The following is a 22,009-nucleotide window of genomic DNA, read 5'->3' as shown; positions in this document are numbered from 1 at the left end:
TACAAGGGTTCTGACAGTGCATAGAAGAAAATAGGATCACAAAACTCCTTGCCCCCATTTCAGATATTTCCATTGGTCAACAGTCACAGAACTTTATTGTGATTGTGAAATAATTGAATTAGTTGTGAAAGCTCTCCCCCTTTAAATGTTTGAAAGTAGAATGGGAAAAAATGTTGAAATAGACAGGGGAAAAGCTAAATCAAATTAAATAAAATTGTGCTCCAAGTCCAGAGATGGACAAGTGGCTTGGAAAGTTGATTTTCCAGAGCAGAGGGAGGGTGGTGAGAAAGTCAGAGCCTGGAGCTAATGAAGAGCTGGCCCCCGACCCAGTGGATTTTCCCACCATTGTATGTTCCCCTCCCTGGTAGCTAGCCCGGGGAGGGTCCCAGGGGAACCCTGGGCTTAAGGCAGCCTTGTTATGTAGTCTGTAACCTTGTCTTTGGTAAATGATGTCACAGGTTAGTTACACAAGCCCAGATCGATGAAGGACTCATGCAGCGGATCCATCGATCCCATTTCCGGGGAGAATTCACCCTTTGCGACCCAAAAGGGGAGGGGGCAGGTGTTTCATCCAAAGAGGCTCTGGTTGAAGGACTTAATGCAGGTCCTTTCCATTCCCTTCTCTTTCTGGGGCCCTGGGCAGTAACAGCCGGGTAATAAACTACTCTTCATTAAAGAGATATCTGGAACAGGAGAGGTAGGGGGGACATAAAGGTGGCGACAAGAAGGCACAAATCCTTTCCGAGACAGAAAGCCAGGATGGGGGCGCGCTGGGTTCACTTTCCCCAAGCCTCCGCCCTCCAAAGCCACCCCTAGTTTTTGTGCCCAGCGGGCTAGCCCAGTGCAGCACCAGGCCGCTGGCTGCGCGCTGGGCTCGGGTGGGGGCGCGCCGACTCGCCCCTGCCACTCGGGCCGGCTGCAGCCCCCTCCCCGTCGTTCCGAGCCCCTCCCCCGGCCGGAGCCCCTCCCCGCGCGCTTCCCCTCTCCCCTCCCCTCCCTTCCCTTCCCTGCGCTGCCTGCAGGGCCCTGCCTCCGCCTCCTGCGCCCACAACCTCCGCCTGCGCCGAGCCCCCCGGAGCCAGAGCGCCGCGAAGGGGCGCCGCCGGCCCCTCCCCGGCGCGCTGACAGCAGGCTCTGGTCCCCCGCCCCGTGCCCTCGCTGGCGGGACACACCCCCGGCCCTCCTCTGCTCGCCAGTTCCCGCCGGACCCACCGGGCGGCGGAGAGAGCAGGCGGGCGAGCCGGAGCCGGGCGGCTGCAGCGGCGGCGCGGGAGGGAAGGGGCGCGAGGCAGGCCCACCGGGAGCCTCCCGGGGCGCAGGGAGCCCGCGTGCCCTCCGGGACCGTCGCCTGCCCCGGGGCCGTGCCTGTGGGTGCCGGAAGCCCCGGCAGCGATCGGCGCGCCGGGCCGGGGTGGCGGGTGGCGGCGGGGACCCGGGCAGCAGGAGCCGGAGTCGGGATGAGAAGGTGACGCCGCCGGGGGGCGCCACTCGCTTTGTGGGGAAGATGCTCGCCTACTGCGTGCAAGATGCCACCGTGGTGGACGTGGAGAAGCGGAGGAACCCCTCCAAGCACTATGTGAGTACTGTCCCCATAGACCCTAGCGGGGGACTGGCTAGGGCCGGGGGTGTCCCCTAACTCCCCCTCGCTAGTAAGTCCCGGAGCTGCGTGCCCTCAGGGCAGCCCGTGGCTCTGGAGTTTCTTTGCAGGGCTGTGATCTTCAGGGAAACCTTTCCTGTCCTTTCTCCCCTCCCCTCTCTCCGGTTTCTTTTTTTGGCATTGGAATTGGCAAGTGGCTGCCCTTGTCTGTTACAACGGTGAAGTCATCTGTCCGCCTGAGCTTTGATGGATGGTGGGGGGGCTTTCGTCAGCCCCTGGCTGAGCGACTCCGTTGGGAAAGAGCATCTTCCCGGCGCTCCCTGGGGGCTCGGGTCGCTCACGCTCGCTCGGCCGGAGACGCTTTCAGAAGCTTGGCCGGGGACCCACGCCTCGCGCTCTGCAGCCCACGTTTGCTGTCTCTGCCTGCCTAGGCCTGGGTCTGGGGGCAGAGGGAAGCCCCACGTCCCTGCCCCCTCCACTCTTAACGCTGAGCTTTTATTTCCTTCTTAAAGCCATTGTGTCCCGCGGTGTGAGGAGAATTGTGGCTTTTCCTTTTATCCCTCCTCTGGACGTGACCCTTAACCGGGGTCATTTCCTCTTAAGTGATGCTCCATCTCCAGACACGAGAAGGCAAATGTTGGCTGTGGTCTCCAAGGAACGGCCAACCGCCCCTCCCCCTTCCTTTCCCAAACTTAATGAGAAGGGGCTGAGGTTGACGGCCGGGCTCCAGGGTCTGCGTGACAGTCCCTTTTTCATCTCAGCCAGTCCTGTCTTCCCATCCTTTACACCTTAGGAAGTAAACAGTGTCTTTGACGTCTGAAGATGCCTCTCTTAGCACCATGCTCCTGTACTGGAGAGAAAAGAGACCCACAACCCAGTTTCCAAAGCACAGAGGACATGGGGACAGCAGGACTGCATCTTATTTGCAAATTAAGCATTTAAAGGAGCATTTAGAATGCTCAAAGCATTAATTTTAACAATTAAAACAGGCTGTTGGTTGCTGCCCCAGATTGCACATTGATGTCTGAAGTGCCTGTTATTTCCCTGCTGGAAGGGAACTGGGGTTTGTGGTACTGTCAGCCGCAGGCTACTCTTTCTCTTGGATCACCAGAAGCTCTGAAGAGGGAGTTCTTTATAGTGAGAAAGTGGGGCTGGGCTCAGGTTGGGGAGGAGGGTAGAGTGATCGGGCAGGGAGGTAGTAGCCTGTGGGGGACATCTCCTGACACATGATCAGCGAGTCAATCCATTTGTGTCATCTGCCTCTGCAAGCTTCTTCCACTGCACCACAAGAAAACTTTTGGAGGGCTTGATCACCAGGTGGTCACCCTGCTCTAAGGACAGATGCCCACTTGCACATACCAGGATTTAGAATCAAGCCACTTTTCCTAACCTCTTTTCTCAAGTTTGGCAGGCTAAGTTTAAGGGTTCTGTTTTCTAGTCCTTGGTTGAGACTGGCACTACTTTCAACAGATGGCACTCTGCTCCAAGACTCATGCAGGTGCTTTTCCAGCTCTGGATTTTAGATATTTTAAATCTTGCCTTTTAGCTGTGACCAACAATGTCCAATATTACAAATGCAAAACCTGTTGGCAACAAACCAGGAGTGTTTCCAGCAGAACCAGGGGCCTGCTGAAGTTAGGAGGTCTTATTCGAAGCCTGGCTCGACCACTAACTAATTGTACAAACTTAGGCAAGTTCTTTAAACCTCCGTGGGCCTCAGTTTCCTCATTTTAAAAGTGAGGATAATAATAGTATGCACTTCAGAGGGCTGTTGGGAAAATTAAATGAGATCATCCATGTAAAGCAGTTAGCCCAGTTCCTGGCACATAACAAGCACTCATTAAATGGTAACTGACTGTTGGTGAGATTCTGACTAAGAAAGTATTTTTGAAAAGCAGCTATTAATGGTCTGGCAAAAAGGAAGAAAGTCTTTGGGTTTTAAGATTGATAATAACGTGTGCTGTATGGAAAACACAAAAGAAGTCCTGTCCAGTTCTCTTGCAATGATCATTTCCTCCCTGTTTATAGACAAAGTATTTCCTGGGACATCTCCGCTTCCCATGTAAGAAGCGATGACATAGCGTTTGGGACAGGGAGTGATGTCATTGAGCAATACAGATTTCCGAACTGAGGTTCTAGAAAACAATAAAAGGAGAAAGTGTTGTATGTTGTGGGATTGTGGAGCTGGCAGGGATCAAGGACTCATCTGGCAGATGAGGAAACTGAGAACCGGATGGAGTGATATGTATCACAGCCGTTTCAGCCTCTGAGTCTAACTGGCCTTTTGCCTGTGGTATGGGTTTTGTTCATCAGTGGTACCGTAAGTCTGGTTGAAGTTGACTAGAAAGACAAATATCTGGTGGTGGAGAGATTCCTACATATTTGGGGATAAGGCATAATATAAGGTGTCCAATAGTAGGAAGGAGTGGGTAACAGGGGCTGGAGAGCCAATTGAGGAGGCTGTGGACTCTGAAGCTTGGAATCCTCTCCTCCCTTGGTCCTTGGGCAGTGGATGTGACACATAAGTTCAAGTGTTCTGGGTAAGGTACTCTAGTGTGGTTAGCTGGCAGAATGTGCTGCACCCAAGTTGTGTGTGTTCTAGAAATCTCTACACTGGAACAGCATGCCTCCTTCCAGCCTCCCCTCCACCTATGGTGAATGCTGAGTCTGTGGTTTGGTAAATTGCAGAGCCGAGAGGTTTTATGGGATGTGCACATTAGCCAGAGCTCGCTGATGAGAGAGGCCTGGGGCCCAAACAGGAGGAGCTCAGCTGGCTCCCAAGCTCCAGGAACACATGCAAAGGTTCCCTCAGGACATCCAGCCAGGGGCGTGCTCATCTCCATGAGGAGGGAGAGCTGCCTGGGGTCCTGTGCTTTGGGTCTGTTTATGCAAGTCAGGCCAATAGTCTCCTTCAGTTTGCATGGTGCCGCCAGCCCTTGGCTTCCTTCCTCTCTGCCAGCCCCTGCTTGGGGTGGGACTGGGAAGGGTGAGCAGCTGCTGCTTAGGTCAGGCTCCTGGCAGGGAGCTGGGCCCCTTTCCTAGCTTTCATGAGCTGCCCACAGGAGACTGTAGGAAAACTGGCCACCACTTGTCCTTAAAAGGGTCCTGCTGATGCTGGATGCAAATTGCAAATTAGTCCATTTGAAAGTTTTCTGATTGGGATTGAGTTCAGGTTCACGGAATTCTTGTGCTCTCATGCGTGTAGATATGTCGAGCTGTAGGAGAAGCTCATTTATCTAAAGCAAATGATATATTATGTCTGTTTGGATTTGGATCATCATTTTCTTTCCTGAGTGTTTATTTCAGACAAATACCAATCACGTATGTTCTGATCTTCCACAGGACTCCTTAGGGAAGTAGTAGGAAGTAGTAGCCAGTGTTAACAGCTGCCATCCACAATGCCTAACACTTGACATGCCTGTTCTCATGGAATTCCTACAGTTCATCCAATGTACTCCTGTGTGGGGGACGTTCTTTGATTTCTTTTTATAGGTGGGTTAACAGGCTAAGAGGGGTTAACCAGATTGCATGGGGTCTCTCAGCACCAGGCAGTTCTTGGTAAATGCTTATCAGTTTACCTCCAAAGGAGGAGAGATTCTAAGATGGGCTCTTCTCCTCTGTTGGAATATAAGTCGGGAGGCCAGGCTCAGGCCTGTACAAGGTAGGGTGGTCTCTGAGGGCTGCCTCACTGTGCAGGGCGTCCACCAGGAGGTGTGGAGGTGAGTTGGATGGGCAATGAGGGGACGTCCCTGGGGGTCAGGAGGAGTAGAGCAAATCCAGGATGGTTTCTGTCCTCAGTGATGTGCAGAGTGAGGAATGAAGGGTGGACTCTGTGGAGATAATACATTCTCCCTGTGTTTAGATCATCACAGATTTTGGTTTTGGTCCTGGGAGCTACATTTTTAGGAATTGGCCCCAAACTCATTCATTTCTCTGCTCTTCATTTTTGTTTTCTAAGCCCTTAGTCTGTGGCTCCAGCCCACAAGGAATGAGGATGTGCAGCTGCAGTCTGGAAGGGCTTCTCCAGGGCCAGTTCCATTATGGAGGAATGGCGTTGATGGGCTGATTGGGGTTGAAATCCTGCCTCTGCCTCTTCCTAGCTGTGCAACCTTGAACCAGTCACTCTGGGGCTCTGTTTCCTCACCTGTAACCTTAAAGGGCTTTGGGGAAGTTATCCTGACATAAATTGGGGGAAAGCTTCTGCCCAGAACCTGGCCTCCATCATGGACGCTCACTCCACATTGGTATTCATCTGGTGTTCCTCATCACCAAAGCACTGAAGTATATCTGGGGCCTTCTAGGTGAAGCTGAGAGCAAAGGCAAGACTGGGCAGAAAGGAAGGCCCAGCTGTTCGTAGTCTGATGTGAAATTGGGCTACTTGCCCCATGGAAAACACCCAGTACTCGAGAAACAGATAAACACGGGACAGCTGCTCAGACCCGGAGGGGTTCCTGAGCTGAGCTTGGAACCTACTGATGGCTTCCTGATAAGCTGAGAAGGGAAGGAACATGGGCTAGGAGAAAGGAGGAGGGTGCTCCAGGTAAGGGCAAGGCCAGTGCAACACAGGGGTGAGCACTCTTGCCTGCTCCCCATCTCTGTGTGTGTGTGTGTCTCTCTCTCTGTCTCTCACACATGCACACACACAGGAACGGGAATTGTTTCTTCTCTGGAGAGGGAAGTGATTGAGGGGTGATTCACAGGGCTGACGAGGCTCCTTGCTCATGGAACAACCAACCACATCCTTCAAGACGGTTGGAACAGGGAGCACAGCCAGCCGTTTATCCTGGCCTTGTTCAGAGCTGAGTGAGGGTTTTCTGGGGGGCAAATTGGGGTTGGGATCACCGTGTGTGGTGGCAGGCAGAGGGAAAGGGAAGGGAAAAATAACCCTTTTTGATGTCAGAGGAGACTTTTTCCAGCTCCAGAAATATAAGCACCAGCTGCTACATTTTCCAAAGAGATATTCCGGGGCCAGCTGAGTTAATGGGCAGTGGAGGCCAAATTAGGGAGCGTTGGGGGGACTTCTGACATGGGTTTGCACAGCAGTTCCCTGGAAATTACCTTCTAATTTCCTCAGCTTGAGTCACTGACCAGACTATTTCTTGGCCAGAAAAAGTCCAACAGGCAACTCTGTTCTCTTTTGCCTCCTAATTAAACAAAATAAAACAAATAATAGTTATACATACAGTAGTCACACTTACTCCTCTTGAGTTCTGAGAATCCAGGAAAGGGATAATGGATTGGGACCAAGACCCAACAGACAGGAAGGACAAGGGGCGTGTGTGTGGGAAATGAGGTGGAGATTCTGGCTTTGGAAATAAGTCCTGAGCTAGGGCCAGAGGTGTTCTCTGCCATGACAACTGCCAAAAATAATGGACGCTCCCAGTAGGGTGGTCAGTGGTACAACAGGCCAATTCCCGGAGTTGCTTCCGTGCTGCCTGCAGGGGAAGCCGTTGCAGGCAGGCAGGTGAATGGGATGTGAGCCTGGCCCAGGTGACCTCCAGGCAAATCACCACATCAGCAGTGGGGACTGAGCCCCTGAGGCAGGCACCGAACTGACCAGAGCCCAGTCAGGAGGAAGAACTAACATGAGTCCCCCAGGGTGCCAGGCACCGAGGAAGATGCCATTAGAGGGCATTTTATGTGAACTTGACTCTGTGGTAGACAATGCCAGCCCACAGGTTTGGGAATCAGAGACCAGGGTGAGTATCCTAGCCAGCACATCCTGAGGGCACAAGAGGTGCCTCACGGGTGCTGTGTTAACCTTGAACACTGCCTGTGGTATCCCTGGCTGGAATTCTGTCTCCTCCACTTACTGTCTCAGTTTTCTTATCTGTAAAATACGTGGGAGATAGGACCTAGTTCACAGGCATAAGTTGCTCCGTGTGAGGAGCTTAGAATGGCACCTGGCGCATCCAAAGTGCAGCCTGAACATTTGCCACATGAATTAAGTCCCTAAGCTGCTCAGAGGACAGAGTGCTCCTGGTGAACTGGAGTTTTCAGGGAAGGAAGACCGATTGAAGACAGGCTTCATGATGGGAGTAATCCTACTCTCAAGAGTAGGATTGAGATGGGAAAATCAGGAAAAGGGATTCCCCAAAAAAGGAAAAGGGAAAATGCTGAGGTGGGATGGGTAAGGAAAATCCAGGCAGAATCTAAGATGAATGTGGGGGAGAAGGATGAGGAGAAAGGTCAGGGCCAGATCCTGAGGGCCTAGAATGGCGACTGAGAGTTCAGTCTATTGAGTAGACCTATGGGAACTTCTGTTTTCTCCCCAGGACTGGGGTGCAGTGGCAATGGCTTGTTGGTACCAGGTCCTTGGGTGGGCTCCAGACGGACTCTAGGGTTGCTCTTGCTGCCGTGGCTGGAACAGGGCTAGGTGAGGACTGGAGCCTTTTCTAGTTCTGCTTTGGGTACTCTTGACTTGGCCAGATCCCAGTCCCTCCTGTTTATAGCTCTTATTTCTAGGGGTCAGGCTGCCCCATAAAAGTTGATTACACCGGGCTCTTGGGGAGGGTGGGCTGTGGAGGAGGAGAAAGGGGAGCAGCTGGGAGTGAGGTGTTCTGCTGTGGGTCTGGACAGCACAGGGCCCTTGCTGGCTGGCCTGAGGCAGTGGTAGTTCACAGGGAGTAATTTCCATCCACTGTGTCTACTGGCAAGAGAGAGGTGGAGTCTATCCTTAGAGGCCTGGGGGCTAGGTGTCCTTGGAAACATTCATGCTAAGATTGCCTCAACTTCAAGAGCTTTCTGAACTCATTTTAAATATTTTAAATACAATGCTTCCAACTACCTCTTTATTTGACCCCCACCACTCCTAGATATTCTAGCAAGTCTGTTCTTTAGGGGAAATGTCAGAAGAAAAATAACAGTTAATGTCCTGAAATGGTTTCTAACGGGCTAAGAGTTGTCTGTGGATATTCTCAAAACAGCCCCTACAGCACCGAGTGCCCGCTGACATCCACATCATACAGGGGAGGACATCCCGGCTCAGGAGCCCAAGTGAATAGCTAGTCCCCGAGCAGCCCACGAGTTGCACTGTGAAGAAGCTGTGGGCTCCAAAACCTACCATGTCCCCAGAGACCCTGAATTCCCTTAATGACGTGGTATGAACCTGGGGAAACTGGGCCCCCGAGGAGTTTAACCTGAAGCCTCGCCGGTTGGTTTCTCCGGCCATGAGGTCTTCCGCACCTCACTTTCCGCTTTCTAGAAGCCCATTTGCCCATCTAGCAAAGGGCATGACTGCTTCCTCTCCAGCCTGCCTTGCAGGAGCCCTGAAGACTGCTTGCAAAGTACTGAGCTCAGAGAAAATCACTGTGGGGGACTCCCTGAGCCCCCAGGCTAGTTTCTTAATCCCATGGGGTAGAGGATGCTTTAGGAAAAGAGCTCTTCCGGACTCCCAGGAAATCTCAGCAAGGCTCACCTGCCCAGCCTTTTCCTGAGAAGGTGTAGCCAGGCTGACCCGTAGACACCTCAGACTCTCAGTGAAGACCTTTCTAGAATACCGCCTCTGGGAAGGACACTTTGCTTCTTTCCAAACCTGTCATTTTGGGGAATGGGAAGAGATACACCCATCTCTCCTCCTTACCTGAGGGGAGGAAGCAACACCCAGGCGGCTGAGTTAACAAAGAGGAAACAGCTGTGCTTTCTGCCTGCCACCCTGAGGCTGTCTCTGACCCTTTGCTGTCATTTCCCTCTTGCTGGTGAGGAAGCCACCCTCCCCAGCCTGGGCGGAGGCCCAAGTGGAATGGGGCAGAATCCCTTCCTCTGAGACTGTTAACACAGCATAAATTATGCAGTAGGGACCAGTGTCAGGGGCCATCTAATCTGTCTATGGGATCCTGGGAGTGCGAACTTCAGTCCTGGGGACTCTTGATCGCTCTTACCAGATCTGACCACAATTCCAAGGAACAAGGGTTGGGGTTGCTGCCCAGTGCTGTTGGTGAGCCTGCTGGATGCACCAGGTGGGGCATGGGCTCAAGAAGCTGTGGGCTGGTTCGCTCTTGCGGCCATCACTGAGTGGTGCCTGGTAGGGAGAGAGCTCCTGCATTTTCTTTTCTCACGGAACACTACCACTTGGTAATAGTCGAAGGAGAACTTGACCTGTTTTACCTCACCATCTGCATCATGCCCCCACCACACGTTTGTGCCAGGCCCTGCCAGCCCTCTCATTTATAATCTCTGGCCCCAACACAGACCTGGAGGGGCTGCGTTTTTAACCCCATTTGACTCGGAGCCTGCAATTCAGGGAGACAAGGTTGCTTGTCAGTCAAGTGAATGAATGTTTGGGAGTGCTTGCCCCTCCCCCAGCTGTGTGTCTCCGGCTGTCACTGTGCCTCACACACTCCAGGGCTGCCCCGGGGGTCTCATGGGACTCTGCCACCCAACATCCTGTTCTACGGAATGGTGCTCCCCTTTCCCTTTGGGAATCCTGCCTTGCCACTTTTGCCCACCCTGAGTGTATGGGGACTGTTCCTGTCATTTGAAGTGGCTGCTTTATAAACTTTCATGGTAGGCCCGATTCTGATCCAGCCTTCTTCTGTTTCCTGATGGCCCAGACCCAAAATGCTATTTTAAGGGACTTGCCTGTGTGGGAGAATTTCTCTTTGTGACAACAGAGGAGGAGGCCTAGCTGCCTGGCATGTGCTGGCTGGAAGAGTCTCAGAGGGAAACTCCTGCATTCTGCCTTCGGGGCCGGAAGGGATTCATTGAGCTCTCAGCACAGTGCCTGGCACCCAGGAGGGACATAAGTACTTGTTGATGAGGACCAGGTTCCTGGAGGTGGCCGCCAGGGATTTCTGCTGGCCTACGCCCCAGGGGGTTGGCAAACTGCTCCTTCTCTCGCCAAGTTAAGGTCTGTCCTAGAACGATGTCTGAGCTTTGATTTCAAGCGGATTTCGTTATGTAGTCATTGCTCGTGGGAAACTTGAGAAGAGCAGTCTCATTTTCCCTGTGATTTCTGAACTGCACAAGGCGGTCCCCATGGTGGGGAGGTGGGGATTTGAGTCATCGGAGCCCCTTCTAGGTGCAGGCACTGGGCGAGGTTGTCTCATTTGACCCAGGGCAGACCCTGGTGGTCATCGGTGTCTTATAGATGAGGAAATGAACTCAGAGAGGCACCACATTTTGCACTTGGCATTTACTGGTGGTAAATGGCAGGAGCCAGGGTTTGAACCCAGATCTCCGCAGCAACACCTGAGCTGTTTCTACTGGGTTCCCCAGAGGTTTGATGGCTTGCCCCTGGGAAGTTGGGTTGCAGGGTGGGAGTCCTTGCTTTCTCCCCGCCCAGGCTGGAGACATCGGCATGTGTCACAGCTAGCTGCCTTTCTCACCCTTCCTCCTCTGCCTCAGACTTTGGGCTCTTGGGCTGTTCCACGCTCACAAGGGTGTCCTCAGCCTGCTTTGTGCCTCTGGAGGTGGGGGACTGGAGCACTAGTGCTGCCTTGGGCTCAGAAGAAAGGGAAAGGGGAGTGCGGTGCAGTGGGTTTCCCAGGGCTGTCCAGATGCCTTTCCTGACAGTTCCCTGGAGGCCAGGGGCTTAGGGAACTGATCACATGGGTCCCAGATAAAGCATGCAGGATCTGGATTAAACCCCAGGTCACCTGCTTGCTCTGACCTCCTCTGAGCCCCTGTCCTCTGGGCCTGCAGCTGCTGGTTGAGATACGGTAACAACTTGCTACTGAGAATAAGCCCAGGTTGAGGTCTGGCCTCTATTTTGGGTTCAAATTTTTCTTCTCCTTCAAGTCTTGTCCAGGGCCACTTTCAAGGGCCTGGACCTTCAGAGGGCCAGCTGCAGGGGCTCTGTGTCCTCTCCCTGTGGGTGGTGGATAACACAGCTCTGTGGTTGGGAGCAGGGGGCAGTTTAATTTGGCACTTGCAGCTGATGCACTTTCAGCCTCAAGCGAACACCAGGCTCTGGAAACTAGAATACACCTCTGGGGCGAGATTGGGAGAGATTGGGTTCTAGTAGTTGTAAGTTGAGGGCAGGAGGATAAGGTACAGGGCTGTGAGGGCCTCTGCCCATTGGCCCAGGCTCTGACGCTGGTTATGAATCTCAGCCCTGCCTCTCACTTGTTTCACTTGGTCAAAATTCTTTACCTCCATGGATCTGTTTCCTAATCTGTAAAATGGGAATATTAATACCTACCTCATATGGTTGTGACTCTGTGTAGTGCTTGGCATTTAATAACTGTTCAATAAATGGCAGCTGTGGTTATTACTTTCATTATCATCCATGATTTTACTCCATTTCTTCCACCTTCTGGATGCTTGCCTGACCTCTCATCCTAAAATATTTCCTGTCTGTGCATTTTAAAAATGATTATTGTTTTACTTCTCATTTAACACCAAGAACGGCCTTGAGTTGCTCAGCTTTTGGCAAGCTGTTACTTACTCATATTCATTCATTCATTCATTCATCCCTACTCAATGTTCCCAGGCACTGAGAACACAGCAGCATGGATGAAAACCCTGCCCTTTCGGAGTTTACATCCTGATGGGAGAAGGGGAATAATATACAGGCAAACAAAATGAGTGGAACGTTGTGTGTTAGATGGGGACACGTACTGTGGAGAGCACCAAGGGAGGGGGAGGGATACAGGGAGGGCTGGCAATGTGGAGATGCTATGCTATTTTATAGAAGGTGTTCAAGGACAGCCCCACTCTGTGGGTGACTTTGAATAAGACTTGAGGGAGGCAAGAAAGTGAGGCTTGAGCTATTTGGGGAAAGCAATCGAGGAGGGAGGGAACAGTAAGTGCTAAGGCCCTGTGGTAGAGTCACTTCTGGCCTTTCTAGGAAAGACAAGGAAGCCACAGTGGACCGAGTGAGGGAAGAGCAGCAGGCAGTGGGGGCACACAGGGAAAGGGGTTCAACTTGAGCCTCGTATCCCCTCCCAGCCTTGGGCAGCATGCTCTGCTCAGGGATGGGGCCTTCTAGTGACTTGCTGAGGATGGAAACTAGCCGTAGAGAAGTTACTTGGGGACTTTTTGGGGTTTGAGCCTGACCCCCTAGGAGGGACCCTATGGGGAGATGCGGTCATGGTCAGCAGTGGTAGGGACAGGAACTCCAGGGTCCCAGACAGTGTGCACGCACAGGGAGTTTTGGTGGCAAAGCAGTCTTGTACCCACCATGTGTGAGGCGCTGTGCTGGCAGCCAGGAGCTGGAGGTGAGGAGGCTTGTCAGGGCGGCGTCTTGCGTCTTCCACGCCCTTCGCAGGCTGGCGGAGCCTCTGCGCCAGGTAGTCCTCGATTGGTGTGATACACCTGGGGCCGAGGCCCCATTCTATTAAGGCCCCTTCCTCCCACCCTGCTCCTATTTTCACCACAGCTTCTAACTTACAGCTGTGGAAACTCAGATCACATGTTTCTATCAACGTAATGTAAATGGTGCCAGGAGTCTCAGGTCAGGCCACCAAGACTCTTCTCTTCCTCGGAGTCGATACCCAGGGTCTTCAGCTCCTAAATGCCATGCGAACTGATCCAGGAACACAGTCTTGCAGTGTCCACAGTGAGAAGGAAACCCCAAGGCCGAGTCATCAGAACAGTGGCAGCGCTATTGATGTGACAGGCATGTTCTTCAGAAGAACCCTATGAGAGAAGCACCAGGGTGCTCCTGGCTTTGCTGATGAGAAAACAAGGGCATAGAGATTAATTTACCAATGGTCACCAGCCAAGAAGAGGCCGAGCTGGGGCTCAGAGCCAGGCAGGCGGACTCCAAAGTCCTTTGGAAAACTTGCTCTTGGCCTCCCAGGGAATCCAACCAGCCAGATTGCTGCAGTCCAGGTGGGCCCCCGTAGGCCTTGCCTGCGACCCCCATCATTAGGTGTCCTGCACTCGGAAGAGAGGAGTTAACCAGTGTCAGAGTGAGGGAACAAAAGCCGTGGGAGGCCCACAGACGCAGTCTCTCTTCCCCAGACAGGAAAAACCATTTGCTCCTGGAACCCGACACTGCAGGGGTGGGTTTGCTCTGGGAAGTTGTCTCCCTGGGCCATTTGCAAGTCCAGCAAGGGGCCTGGGGAGGGGCTGGGTGAGGACACTGTGTTTGTTGGTGAAGGCCAGATTAGGGTGTCTGGCAAGATAGTTTTTGACACCTAGACCATTCAGGTCTCAGCAGAGCCCAGCAGGTGGCTGGGCATTGATTAGCAGGAGTCTGTGGCCTCCCCACCCTGCCCTGCTCAGCCCATTGTTGGACAGAGGTGAGTCCTACCCAGTCCTTCCCTTCTTACCCGGCCCCAAAATAAACAGCAGCTGTCCTTGGCTCCTTGTCTGCTGGCCCCAGGCTCTTATTGGCCCTTCCTCTTTTGGGTTCCGTGGCACCAGGCCTTGGGACCCATTGGCTCTGTGCTGTGGAGCCTGCCTTGTGGGCCAGCTGGTGTGCCCTGATTTGCCCTCTCCCCGGCCTGTTGCCTCCCTCCTGGCACTGTCCCCTCCTGTCCCAGAGTGAAGCCAGTGTGAGTGGTACTGCTGAACTCAGCTGGGCTCCTGGTTCTGCCTCTTACCTAGCTGGTGGCCTTGGGCAGGTAGCTCAGCTTCAATCCCGTTTTCTTCTCTGAAAAAGCAGCTCATGCAACTCTATTGCAGGGTGTTGTGAGAACTAAGCACAGTGCCCTCAAGGCAGCCAGGCAGTCGTTGAGGGCAGAACACCTGACTTGAGATCCAACTCTGCCACTCAGAAGCTGAGGGGCCTTCAGAGAAGTGGAAGTTCTGTGCACCTCAGTTTCCTCATCTGCAGAATGGGATAATCAGGATTAAATGGGCTAATGTGTATAAAACACTCAAAACATGCCAGGCCTGCGTCAGAGCCCAGGGGTAGGACTCTGCGTACTCTTCCCAGGAGTCTGTTCCTTTAAGACAGGTGGCTGGGCTTGCTGTTTTGCCATCCCAAAGAACCAACCTTGCCTGTGCGTAGCTAAGAGCCTGCAGGATTACTGTCTGCTAACCTGGCCTTGGACCTGGGCTACTCCACTCTTTTGCTTGGCCTTGTTTTGGCCCTGTGGTCAGAAATTCCACCTAAGGGGTGAGAGGTGGTGGGAAGTGCTTAAGAGGTAGGGTGGAGGCACGGGAAAGGAGGCTGGGCTCTCTTCTCCGTGGTTCTGCTGGTAGACTGTAAGGAGTGGGAAGATGGTGGGCATGCCTGAGGTCTTCAGCCGTGAGCGACTGCCCCGCAGTGCCCAGCAGTTATCTGTGGAAGGTCAGGGTGGGGTGTTCTTCCGGAGGGTCTCAGCCAGGAGCCAGCGCACCAGGCTTCCCCCAGCTCCGTCCTATGGGAAGTTCCTGCTCTCTTTGGCCTTCCCTTGAGTTTGCCCTCTCTTTTGGAAAGCTTGTGCTGGGACACCTCTCCCCCCCCTTAGAGCATCCAAATGGAAAAGTCATCGTTCTCAAAAGGAAAAACAAAATGGCATTTGGCTCCAGTTGTGTTGGGTCCTGGTGCCTGGTGCCACTGTGGGCACGCCGGTTCCCTGGTAAGGAGGCCCTCACTCAGGACCGAGGATTTGCACTCTTCCCGGAACCTGGTCCTTGAAGACAGGTGTCAGGGCATGCTATTTTGCCTCTGTGACCTTTGTCAGTTCTTGTTCAACGAGAGAAGGCAATGGCGGTCCCGGTCCACCATTTGGCCATGTGGCCTACTCACGGAAGGTGAAGAGAATGTGGCTGTGCCCCAGAGAGGAAGGCATCCGCAGACCAGAGCCGGGGCTTTGGACCCAGACTGCCTGAGTTCACATGTCACCTCTACCTTTTCTTGCTGTGTGACCTTGAGCAAGTGACTCACCCACTCAGTACTTCATTCCCCTCTTCTGTAAAATGGGGATGCCATCGTGGGGAGCATTACCTGGCTGAGGAGAGGAGAGCACTTCGAGGCTGGTGCCCGGCTCATGCTGTTAGTGGAGCTCACACAGCAGGGGAGTCTGCTTTCCAGAACTTTGAGAGCGCTGTGTGGTGCCTGTGGCACAGGCATCTTGGATGGAGCCTGCGGCATCTTCTAGAGAGAGGCCGTAGGAAGGTCACACCAGCAGGCGAGTGAAGGCTTTCCAGCCGTTTCTTAGCTGGTGTGCCATAAGCCAGTCACTTAACCCTCCCAGCTGTTTCCTCAGCTGGCCCTGGCCACGTCCCTGCCTCCTGGGGGGTTGCTGTGGGAGTCAGGGACAGCATGAAGCAGCCAGTGGGCTCTTCCCTCCATGTGACCAGACAGCCACAGGGCTTGGCAAGGGGAGCCGGAGGATGGTCAGTGGGCTGCAGCCTAGAATCACCGTCCTCTGTACGTTTCTGCTGGGAGCAGCCCCTGGTGTCCACGGCTGCAGGTCCACAGGTCCAGAAGGCGATGGCGTCTGCTGGTGCCCACAGCGCCCCAGTTTGCTCACATGATCCATGCTTCCTCCAGGGAACCCTGCCAGGAAGCAAAACAGGTCTCCTGCCTGTCTCATGGGTGAGGAAGGGTTCTGAGAAGGCCCGTGGCTTCTGGAGGAGCCCGTGGGCTCTGTTGATACCCTTCCCCTTATGCCCCGGGGTCCCCTGAGTCTACCTGCAGTGGCGTCCAGCACCCTACGGTCCCCATCCTCCAGCTTTTGACCCCTCCTCTCCCTTCCTCACCTCTCTGTTTAAGAGCCCTTTCCAGTTTTCTGGCACAAATGAAGCTTGCTCTGCTCAAGCAGGGGAACCTGAGAGAGGCCGGGGGAGGTCGGGTGAGTTGGGGGCCGCCCACAAGCAGCACAGGATGGGAGTTAGCAGCCTGCACCCAGCGCTGCCTGCAGGTCTGCTTCAGGAAGAACCTGGTAGGAGCAACTTTTAGCTAGCAAGTGATGGAGAGAGGATGAAGCTGCTGTGACCCCCGGGCCCCAGGCCATGCTGTCCTTCTGGAGGTTCATACACAAGAAGAAAACCTTTTTTGATGCTGGTCTTTTTGTTGTAATAGAAGGGCAGTTGTTGTAATGAGTCAGTGTACGGGTGGAGGATACTTGATAAACACGGCGGCTCCTAGGGGCTCATGGGAGAGGAGGCTTAGTCAATACAGGCATGACGGACAGAGGCTGGGCCTGGGAACGTGGAATCTGACCTTATGTAGACTTGCCCCAGAAAGAAAGAAATGAGCAAGGGACTCAGGGACACACTAGAAATCTCATGTCTTCATCCATCACAGGTCAGGCTGGGAGGAGCAGCGTTAATCAGGGCCTGGAGCTCGGGACTGCTGGCCTGCGTGCTCAGGGGCACAGAGACATAGATGAGAAGACACTGTGTGTGTTAGTCGTAAAATCTCCGTCCATAAAATCTGACTAGTTGGCAGGGAGTTAGACATTGTAAACATTAAAACTTCTTGTGACAATGTTTGAAGTTGTGAAGAAACTGGGTGTCCTTAAGGTAGTGAAAACATCTTTAAGAAAATAAAGAAAAGTGTGTGTGTGCGCGCGCGCGCGCGTGTGTGTGTGTGTGTGTGTGTGTGTGTGTGTAATAAATGCTGTTGGGTCAAGGTCTGCCAGACCTGTTCTGAGGCCATCCTTACAGTCAGGCTAGAGGGTTCAAGGATACCAGATGGTATATAAAAGGATCTCATGGAGCCTCACGTGTGTGCATATAACTGCCCTTGATCTTCCTCTTCTGTGCTAGGCAGGTTTACTTAGACCTCATGACGCTCCCCTTGTATGGATCTGGAAGCAGGATCAGAGAGGTTCAGTCAGAAACTTAAGGTGATACAGCTCATAGGTGGCAGGACAGGGATTGGACCATCCCTCACTCCTGCCCTGTCCTGATCCTCACCCTGTGGAGGGTGGGCCTGTGGATGAGAGTCTGCCACGTTGCCACCCTGCAGAAAGGGTTCCCTCTCCATCCAGAGCACTCATGCCGATTTCTAGCCAAACCACAGGAAAGATATGACCTGGGAATGGGCAGATATGCAGACTGTGGAAAAGCAAGGGAAGCGCTGGGGAGGGGGAGGGGGAGAGGGAAGGGAAGCTTGGGAAGTCCTTGAGTTTACCTCCTGGGTCTCCAGGAGAGGATTCTATAGAAGATTCTAGTTGGTAAGGAACTTTATGTTTTTGGGCCCTGAGAGCAGATGTCTGCTTCCCTCCTGCTGGCCGGTGTGTGGCAGTTCCACATCCAGGGACAGGGCTGGATGGCAAAGATCTGTCAGTGTCATCTGCTAAGTGATCTAGCCTCGAATAAGGGCACGGGCAGAGAAAGAAACCTCCTGAGTCTGGATTCCTGGAAGGCGTGGAGAGGGTGGGATGGCTCATCAGCATGAGTTCTTGTCAGACCAGACAGTGGCTGCTCTGGTCCAGGAGAGCTCATGTCAGAGCAGAGGGACATCTTGGGATTTGCTCCTGGCCTGAGGCTCAGGTACTCTGGTTCCCAGAGCTGCTGAGAGAGGACCCCCTGGTACCCAGCCAGCTGGGTGACTCCAAACAACTCCATGGAAGCAGACAGTTCCTGCCAGCGTCCCCAAGAACCTTAAAGGGACACCTCTACCCCGCCTGTGGAGGGACAGTGGTGACCTTGACATTAGCAAAGGCCAGCTTTGGAAAACAGGACTCAGGCAGCATGAATTTCCAAAAGTCATCCTCTAATAAGGTCCCAGGTACTATTAATGTAAGTGCTCACTCCATACAGTACGGACCTGGTGTTGGCTTGTCTGATACTGGCTTGGATTAGGATGTGGTGATATCGTGCTGTCCTTCCAAGAGGCAGGGCTTCTGGAGCAAGAGTCTCCACCAGCAGTGAGACTTGGGGCACATTACCTAATCTCCTGGCGTCTCAGTTTGCCCTCTGTAAAATGGGGCTAACAAAGTAGCACAAACTCGTTGAGTTGGCGTCTGCGTAGAAGCAATATGTTTCTTGGTGAAAACACTGGAAAGAGTGGACACTGGCACCCTCACTGAGCTGCCCCAGTGTTGACAGCTGCTAGCCTTCACCTTTGGGAACAGCTTTACTGGGACACGATTCCCATACTGCACAATTGACCCATGTGAAGTACCCAGTCCAAAGGTTTTTAGTATCCAGAGTAGAGTTGTGCATCCGCTACTGTAATGATCAACTTTAGAATATTTTCATTATACCCCCTATCCTGTGTCCTTTAGCCGTCACCTCCACTCCTCCCTCACTAGTCCCCAGTCCCTGGCAGCCACTCTCTGTCTCTGGAGTGGCCTGTCCTGGACATTGCATGCATGTAAAGGAAGTCATCCACACTATGTGGTCTCTGTGATTGGCTTTTTTCACTAGCATGTCGTGTTTATGTAGCACAGCCCTTTCTGTGGCTTGTAGCGTGAGCTAGATGGGTTCTTTGGGCACACACCCTCATCATGGCTCTGGCAGGGTGGACCAGTGGTCCCTCCATAATCATATAGTGCATGGATTTCCCCCACCCCAGGACCTTGAAGCTGGCTAAGGCTGGGTCTTTCAGGAAGCCTTGATCTGGCCTGTGCTTTATTCCCAGTGCTTCCTCTGGCCTGGTCGGAGCCTGGGGGAGGGGTGGAAATACACAAAGCCTTTACTGATCTGTCCCCCAGGGACTTTCTTTCCGGGAGGGGGTGGGGAGAGAGACAGAAAAGCATCTTTATTTGTTTTTAATATTGATGAACTCCCCAGCCCCCTTCCAAGTTCTGGTGAAAGTTGCTGCCATCCTAGTCAGGCGATCTTCCCCGGAGACACGGGGTCATGGGATGTCTCTCTTGGGGCAGCTGATGGGGAAGTCGCCAAGGACTTTGGAGTTCTCCGCTTGTGGAGTTGAGCTGTGTGTGTTTTTCCTCTCGTTAGAGCTGGGCCAGTGCAAAACTGGCGCAGCCGTGAGGCAGCATCAGGCGGCAAGTAACCAAATCCCAGCAGACCTAGCTTCAGCATATGGGGAGGATCATCTCGCTTTTGAGGCTGTCCCTGAGCACATAGCATGGAATATAACCTAAAAAAAAACTATCCCTTTATTAATTTGGATCATTTCCAACTTCCTTCCCCCACCCTGCGAACAAGACTGCCCTAAACGTTTATCCATATGTATCTTTGGGAACTTAGGCTCCTGTTTTTGTAGGATAAATTAATGAATGGCATTGATGAAAAGAGTTTGGAATCCATGTCAGGTAGGTCAGGCCATATTCCATCAATTCTACTTTACCATCTTTTTTTTTTTTTTTTTTTTGGGGTGCTGGGGATTGAACCCAGGGCCTTGTGCTTACAAGGCAAGCACTCTACCGACTGAGCTCTCTCCCCAGCCCCCTACTTTACCATCTTTATCTAAATCCATAAAATGGAAAGGGAGATTTGTGCTAGAACTCTGGATGAACATTATATTATTTTGCATTTTCTTCCATTTGTGACTAGACAGCAGGTTAAAATAATGTTCAAAGACAAAGGATGTAACATAAAGGAATTCCTGGTTAACCCCAGATATTTGGAATTTTCTCTACTCTTGATTGCTCTAGTCAGCAGCTCTGTTCAAGAGATTATATGATCCCCTATTGGAAAGCAAAGGATAAAAAGTCTAGTATATTCAGTGTTGGAAAGAATATGGGAGAGGAGAGAACATTTATTCTGCTGGTAGAAGTTTACATAGTTCCAGCATTGTGGGAAATAATTTGGCAATATGTTCCTTGGAAAGTGTGTCTGTCTTGTGGCCTAGTGGTTTCACTTCTGGAGAAACGCCCGCCACGTGCACATGAGAAGACACCTGCAAGGATTTTTACTACTCCAGTTTCAGTAAAAAGCGAGAGATTGGTCTGTCAATCAGGATGAGATGAATGATAGCACAAGTCCTAACAGACCCCCAATTTCCTTTTGTGCTCACACTCCATTTCTGTTGGAGTCGACAGAGGCCTCTGCTCTTGTAGGCATTCAAGGATGGAGACTGGCAAAGGTACCAGAGAGCTCCACGGTCCCTGGAGCAGAGGAGAAACAGCAGTGTCTGGCAGGGCTCATTTTGCTTCTGTTCCTGGAATACTATTCAGTCGTATAAAGGAAGGAAGGCTGGTTCATGCTACAACATGGATGAACTTTGAAAACATGCTAAGTGAAAGAAGTTGGTCCCATATTGTATGATTCTGTTAACATGAAATGTCCAGAACAAGTAAATCCTTAGAAACAGAAAGTAGATCAGTGGTTTCCATGGACTGGAGGTATAGGAGGATGAGGTCAATTGCTAACTGGTAGGTGGTTTGTTTTTGTGGGTGATGGAAATGTTCTGAATTAGACAGCATTGCCATAGTAGTTGTATAACTCTAGGAATGTACTAAAAATACTGAATTGTATATTTTAAAATAGTGAAATTAAGGGTATATGAGTTATACCTCGGTTTTTAAAAATAAAAAGTGTGCTTTGGTCTGCACTGGACACATTTCATTGGTCAGAGAAATCATGCACACTGCATTTCAAGGTGCTGAGGAAGCCCAGTCCTACCATGTACCTGGCAGGACATGGAGAACTGAAACAGTCACTGAAACAGTCATCGACTGTTACCTGGGACAGGACAAATGCTCATGAGAACAAGGATAGGTAAATAAGGTCTGGCATAGTCACATGGTAGAATTCTGTACACTTAACATGAATAAGATTTACAAGTGTCAACATGGAAAGTCCCCACAAAAATCGGGCAAAAAATGCAGGAAGTAGAATATTACTTATGTAAAGTTTATGTATGCAAATATTGTACCATGTGTAAATTTTAAATATTCACAAAACATTACTTATAGTTTTGTATGTTTTTACTGAAAGTATAAAAACGAGCAGAATACATATGAAAAATTCTGTGGCACGGGCTGCTCTGGGTGGGAAGGAAGAAATAGAACTGGGCCGGGCAGAGGGGATTTGAACTGTATCCATAATATTCCAATTTCTTCAGTTTAAGAACATAATAAATTTTCACATTCATTTATTTTGAGTATATAGTACAGAAGAATTTTTAATATAATGTCATAGTTTTATATTCATTTGTTCACTCTTTCATTTTTCAATTAGTCAAGGTTATTGGATGCCTACGATGTGCCAGGCATTGTTTTAAGGTAGAGAATATATCAATGCACACAACAGACAAAAATCCCTGCCTATAGAGAGCTTGAACACCAGGAAAACAAAAACAACCCCCCCCAATTTGAAGTAAAAAATAACAATAGAGTTCCAAAATTACAAAGTAAAATAATAACAATTAAAAAAGAAAGAAAGCTCAGGATTGGGTGCCTGGGTTCATTGGTACAGAAGTCTGCCCCAAACCTGAATTTGAAAAGGCAGAAAAGACAGGGGTGTCTGAAGGTAGGTTCAATTTAAAGACAGAATTTGGCTGTGACCCTTGAAATAGGAAAAAGTGATGATTAGATGCAAATGAGCAAGGCCATCCTGGGAAATCATTTCCTCCTGTAGCTTCCACTCTGCTTCTGACTTTCAGTCCTGGACCCCATTTCACCAGTGGCTTCCAGATCTGCCTGGGAAGCTGGTGAAGCAGTGCTTCCTTAG

At 51.6% G+C, this 22,009-nt stretch overlaps 1 protein-coding gene across 2 annotated transcripts in view; it reads left to right on the top strand.

The window, feature by feature from the left end:
- Nucleotides 1–1,039: 1,039 nt before the first annotated feature.
- The window catches only part of Sh3pxd2a (SH3 and PX domains 2A), a 225,410-nt gene continuing 204,440 nt past the window's right edge, over nucleotides 1,040–22,009 (top strand). Inside the window, exon 1 of one of the 2 annotated variants that reach the window (XM_047552631.1) lies at nucleotides 1,040–1,576. In XM_047552631.1, coding sequence (XP_047408587.1) covers nucleotides 1,505–1,576 — 72 coding nt within the window. In that variant the 5' untranslated portion in view covers nucleotides 1,040–1,504. The remainder of the gene's footprint in view (nucleotides 1,577–22,009) is intronic. The other variant, XM_047552629.1, reaches the window with a different exon arrangement.

The sequence above is a fragment of the Sciurus carolinensis genome, chromosome 5 (assembly GCF_902686445.1).
Source record: "Sciurus carolinensis chromosome 5, mSciCar1.2, whole genome shotgun sequence".
Taxonomy (NCBI): Eukaryota; Metazoa; Chordata; class Mammalia; order Rodentia; family Sciuridae; genus Sciurus; species Sciurus carolinensis.
This window is presented reverse-complemented; position numbering and strand designations above follow the sequence as displayed.